This window comes from Opisthocomus hoazin, chromosome 1 (assembly GCF_030867145.1).
Source record: "Opisthocomus hoazin isolate bOpiHoa1 chromosome 1, bOpiHoa1.hap1, whole genome shotgun sequence".
Lineage (NCBI taxonomy): Eukaryota > Metazoa > Chordata > Aves > Opisthocomiformes > Opisthocomidae > Opisthocomus > Opisthocomus hoazin.
The window spans coordinates 107,492,433-107,498,432 of record NC_134414.1 but is presented as its reverse complement, the minus strand read 5'-3'; the positions used below and the strand labels follow the sequence as shown (position 1 = coordinate 107,498,432).

The following is a 6,000-nucleotide window of genomic DNA, read 5'->3' as shown; positions in this document are numbered from 1 at the left end:
GAAAGTTTAGTTTTTGTTTTAAAGAAGGATGTAACTGTCGAACCCAGAATACAACAAATAACCCACAGATTTTTGCACATTCATTTCTCCCCTACCACAAAAAAGTGAAGTGTTGAATAGAGACCATGCTATAACTGTTTACAAAAGTGAATAAAATGTAGTTAATCTTGAAGCCTAAAATAACTAATTCGGAAAGAAGTAAGTCTCATTACAGTATTTAAGCAAACACAAAGGTAGGTTCACTAAAAACACAGAAAAATGAAAAAAATGCAGAGTAATTACAAGCACTAAATATTTTGCTATGAAGCTTTTGAAATCTATTTACATACATAAATACAAGTAACTCTGTTGATGCAACCCTTTTAGGACAAGGAGAAAAATGCCAAGTGATCGGTACTGACCAAGCAAGGTTAACAAAAATAAAATACAAAAATGTTACAATGCAGGAAAACAAGCAAGTGTTTTGCTCAAAGAGAAAAATGACCCACTTCTCCTGAATCTTCAAATACACCAATGGAAAAGGTCACCCAGAAAGCAGTAATGAATGTTTCAAGAGTGCAGGCAATTCGGAACACTCTGGCAAAGACTGTGGGCCATTTGGAGGAAAGGACTTTTCTCCTTTCCAGCAGATAATTTGGCATAATTATACAAATCGAATCCTTCGTGTAGGGATGCACTCTGCATCCGCCTCCCCCTTGCACTAAAGCTCCTGTACGTGGCCCTGGAACTGTAGCAGGAACTCTTGAAGTGAGCATAAATGTTGTTTGAGAGCAAAGTGATGGGCCTTAGAGCAAACGAGAGCCGGGCCCTATATTTACTTTGAAGTTGTTTGATATGGCTGCATCTGGACAACGCGTTGTGTCTTGTGAAAGGAACACACAAGCTGATAGTAAGGACTGCCATTGACTGTGTTTTGGTAGGAGAAGGCATCTAAGGCACTCTGCTGTCTGCGACTTGCGAGCAGAAGCACAACAGTTCTTTTTTGATTCCATTCAGCTACTGGGAGAATAAAAATATATAAATATATATATTATATATATATAAAAATATATACTTATATACTATAATTTGGAGACGTGCGAATGGGGGAAGTGTTTTATCCAAATGTCCTCTTTCTGCCTGCTAAGTGCTCTTAAGATACAAGAGGAACAACATGAGAGCATTTCTACAGCCTTGAAGATCTTTGCTGTCCTTAGTGGACAGGGGAGGGCTACAAAAATATAGATCTGAGTAAACGGTGGTTTCTCATAAGCACTTGTGTGAATGCACTGAAACCCAGTCATTAAACAGACTAATTGCAAGGGATAATGAGCTTAGTTTTTCCTCTGTAAAGAGGGCGCTTCTTTGTGCTGTGCTTGACATACGCAGAGAGGTTTGGCTCAAGAGTTCAGCTGCTGGCGACTGCCACAAGTGAGACCCTGGGAAATCCCGGGGGTTTGTGACCTGTCAGTAAAGACAGAGGGTAAGTGTGGTGACCAGCTCTGCAGTTTCTCATCCTGTTTACACCAGGGAGAGTAAAATTAAACTTCACATTTAGGACAAGTGTAAAGAAAGTAGATGTGTAGGCATAGGAGTTGTTCAGTGCAGGGTCTAATCGCCAGGCTAAGAGATGCCAGCTCCCCGTTCGTGTGAATCCCTGATCTTTTAGTCTCAAAGCGGGCTGAAAGGGGCAAAGGCCTGCAGCAGAAATCGGGCTGGGGCGACAGACGGTCCTGGGAGCGTACTGACAACACGGACCTCCCTCTGCCACCGGGTCGAAGTCATCCGGCCATGGCAGCCCTGCCCTCTGCGGTGAGGCATCCTCCTCCTCCGAGGTCCTCTCCTCTCCCTCGCAAGGTACTACGCGCTTGGGTGGTCCAGTCACAAGGCAGACGTGGGAGCTGTAGTAAATGACGATTTTAATGGTGTGGTGACAGAGAATGTGTAAGATGGATTCTGCAACAGAGCTACTGCTAGTGATGAAGGACTTTTTTTTAGGCTACTGAAGAGGTGAGATTCCAACTATGTAAATGTCACAACAGGTAGGGTCTCTGTATTTGCATATTCAGCAAGGTCCCCGTACTTCCAAAACATGTTTTTAACTGTTCTGATATAATTTTGATGTTTTCTGCCTTTTTTGTTCAGAGCAAACTCTAGAAAATTATAAATGTTATGCTAAATGAAAAGCACAAGGCCATGCATGTGTTTTAACAGAACCATTTTGAACATTTGCTGAGGTCTCTTGAAACACTCCTTATTTTCTGCACAAAAATGACCTTATTGACAATGTAAATTCTTCAGTTTGTAACTTTTCAATACCAAAGTGCTACTGCATCTGACTTAAACAAAGAAGCAAAATCATATTAAAAAAAAGAAAACTTGAAAAACAAATGGTTTTAAATAAGTCCAGCTGTTTTGCTGCCTGCAGCCAAGGATCTTTTTAATTTGAATCCTTTTAATTTTTTTTAAACATCAAACACTGATCTGAAGTCCTGCTTTCAAATACTCTCTGAGTTGACCTGCAATTGTTTCACTCATTTAAGAATTACATTAAATAATAATCAGCTAATTTGGAACGTACACGTGTCAACACCAGCAGTTTGTAATTAATGAGTAGTACAACAACTGCATTCAGACCAAACCCTCAAATAAAATAGTGCCATAAACTTTACAGTGACATCTGATATGTTTGTGCTGTAACGATGGGCAACGATGACGACTCTGTGTTAACATGCTGTTAGTATAAGCCTTGCATATGTACTACGGGACAGGATATTGTGTGCACTGGTTTTAAATACCCTTCCTCTTCCCCCAGAAGATGGTGATGGAGGAACCGTTAAGGCCCCTTCTTTGCTAGCCTGCTTTCCATATGAGCTTGACAACCGTGTTCATTTTGAGTTATTTTGTGATGCATGAACTGATTTATTTTGCAGCGCACTGAAATGTGGCTTTCGTACTGCGCAGAAATCTTGGCCCCGCTGAGCTGGGAGCAAATCTCGCACCGATTCCATTGGAGCCAGGACTTCACCCATACCATACTAACTGCGTGTTGGCTTTCACTCTTGAAAAACCAGGAGGCATCCACCAGCACTGCTAGGAAGCCCAGGCAAGCTCGGGAGCAGAATGGGGCCATATGGGGACGTGTTTAGTTAGGGAAGATTGAGTCTGTCTTATGAAATACGTACATCCTGATTACTGATCCTGAGGGTCACCACTGGTGACAAAGGAAAAGCAAGGAAGGAGTTGGGAGAGATGACTCCACTGGATGGTAAAGCACAGAAATTCACAGGGATTTTGGGGCCTAAATCATTTCAGTGGGAGTTTGGCACCTAAATGCCTTTGAGGATCTGAGCCCTGTTGGCTGAGTAAAATGGGAGTGAGATAATTGTAAACAATATTTCTAGTAATTAGGAGGTCACTTTACCCATCGTTATTCCAGCCTTTTTCAATGTGATAAATTTGACTTTGGCTGCTACCAAAAAAGGCAATTGCTGACCTTTTTTAATATAGGCATATTTAAATAATAATAGTATCAACAAATAAGAAAAGTCTAAATATCAAGCATAAATATCAATGAACTCATCAAAGTAGTACAGTAGTTGAAAATGACCCAAGGCTGTAGCCGTTGTATTAAAAAAAAAAAGTCCAAGAGAAAAAAGTTAAATTAACTCATTGAAAAAGGGGCTGATTCTTTCAGTTGACAAAGAAAGAAAGAAGCAAGCATGATTAAAACAAAAAAAAGAGTAAAATCTTTTTCTTTTGCAATTTATAAGGTGCCAAGAGAAATAAAACAAATTAGATGCAAAGCAGGATGAGCTGCATCCTAAAAAAAAATAAACCCAAAACAACAAACCCCAAACAAAACAAAAAAAACCCAGCAATAAAAAATTTCCATATTCTTTGGAATATACAACGTGGTTAGAAAAAAAAAAAAAAGAAAGAATGAAGTTCAACATATAAAACCTCTCATTCACAGCATTGCTAAAACAGGAGCGTTCACAGTTTCCCTCTGGGAATCTTCCTATACTTCCTTACAGTTAATATGTCCGTAAGATGCAGTAAACTCACTAAGATTTTTTTAGGTTTTAAGTCTTAAAAATAGAAGTGAAACGAAACTCTCTTTAGGGCTGTGGAGACCTTCAAGCCCAGGCACGTTAGAAAGCCACAGGCCTGGAAACAGACTGGGTACTTCTCTACCCACCCTCGCTACCCTCCGGACCACCAGCTCAGGCGTCCCCCTTTCCAGAAGCTCAGCCCCTCACGAGGAATGCTTTGCTGAAGCGACGTCGCTTCGCCAGGGGCTGGCTGATACACGCCACCACTCCTGGGAGCGCTGGCTTCTGGCTTCCTTCTCAAAGTGATGTATGAACACGGCAGGGCCCATAAGCAAGACAGGTGTTTATGGGATACCTACGGGCACCAGGAAATGGAAAGCACGTTAGTCCTGGCCCATAACTACTTAAAATTCATTCAGTATGGTCGCCACACCGCTTCCTCTAGCCTCGCTGTGGTCGCCATGTTGGTGGGGGAGTTGCTGTGGCTCCCTTCTGCCTCGACCACATCACTCTGGTTGGGGAGGTTGGGGTTGAGGAGCGTCGATCCCGTGGAGGCGTTGGTGCAGGGAGGGTGGATGCGCGGCGGGGACCGGTCTCCCCCTGAGATCATGGAGAACTGATAGGAGCCGGCGGAGGTTCCGTAGTAGAGGTGGTAGGAGGGCGAGCTGGTCTGGAACGGGCTGCCCTGGGCCTGCGACGAGCCGGGGTAGGGAGGTGGGAGGTAAGTGTGGTATCTCGTGGCCGTGGACATGGCAGACATACCGATTCCTATCCCTGAACTGACGGGCGTCGGTGTGTAGGTGAACGCTCCCGGGTAGTGCATCCGAGGGTCGGAGATGGAGGGGAGCGCGGAGAAGGAGCGGTCGATTCCCACACGGGGGTCACTGAACGCAGTCAAGTCAGAAGCACCTGGGTGGTGGGGAAGGGAGACAGAGAACGGTTGAACTGACAGAATGGAGGTTCACCTGTTCGAAGTGGTAGCCAACATCCAAACTCTGGTGTACGGTTAACTGAAATGTCTGGAACAGAGCTATCTCTCACCTGCTCTCCAATGCAGTCATTGTAATGCTCGTCCATCTGGATGTTTTGGATGAATTTCAGTAAAGCAGCAATTAAAGAGGAGTGCCAAGCTCTTGCCCTGTTTTGTATATGTGTGTGTTCACTCTCAGAGACCTTACAACGCATTGAATTATTTACACTTCCAGAGTGTCCTCGTCCTCAACACGTGGGGAAGAAGGACACAGATCTCGAGCTCCTTGCCCAGCATCACTTGACTCACCGGAAATACTGATGGGACCTAAGTATAAGTTGTCCAGCTTCTGCATAGTGTCTCCTTGCACTCAGTTTTATTTGCTCAAATACTCAAATGGGAAGCTCCATGGAGCAGAGATTGTCCTTCTGGTACAGGAGTGTGCACAGGCGGGGTTTACACATGCAGGCTCAGCCCAGCTCTCAGCACTTATGACCACAGTTCCCGACTGACTCTCAATGCTACCAACATCAAGATAAATCAGGTTCATTTAAGGTCTTTGTAGCTGGGTTCTCATATAATGTCTACATAATTGTTACTAACTTCTGAAAATCTTGACTCTAATGAGTATGTACAAAAGGACAACAATAGTACTGCCTTTTTAAAGCAGAGTGATATATTTGGGGGTTGGCCTTTTTTCTTCCTTTCATGTGTGCTAGAAGCATTTCTCATCCTGCTAAGTGAAGTGTTTTATAGGACAGTCAAATTCTGCTCCGCTTTGTCTGACATCAGTGGAAGTATGCCCGATCCCACTGTCTCCTTCCCTGGTGTGCAGGGATTAAACAAGAAGAGCAGATAATGGCCTCTTTAGGAAAGATCTTCATCATGACTCAGATTAATGGAAGGTGTCAGTCCCTAGAGTTGGCAGCTATGCAGAATTAAAATAACAACAATGATGATTAAGAAAAAAATTTTCCAGAAGACAACTTCTTCTGT

The 6,000-nt window shown here is 43.3% G+C and overlaps 1 protein-coding gene across 3 annotated transcripts in view; it reads right to left on the bottom strand.

Moving 5' to 3' along the window:
* Window positions 1–3,823: 3,823 nt before the first annotated feature.
* The window catches only part of RUNX1 (RUNX family transcription factor 1), a 170,338-nt gene continuing 168,161 nt past the window's right edge, over window positions 3,824–6,000 (bottom strand). For all 3 annotated transcript variants that reach the window (XM_075445484.1, XM_075445540.1, XM_075445606.1), the window contains one exon: window positions 3,824–4,943. In XM_075445484.1, coding sequence (XP_075301599.1) covers window positions 4,450–4,943 — 494 coding nt within the window. In that variant the 3' untranslated portion in view covers window positions 3,824–4,449. The remainder of the gene's footprint in view (window positions 4,944–6,000) is intronic.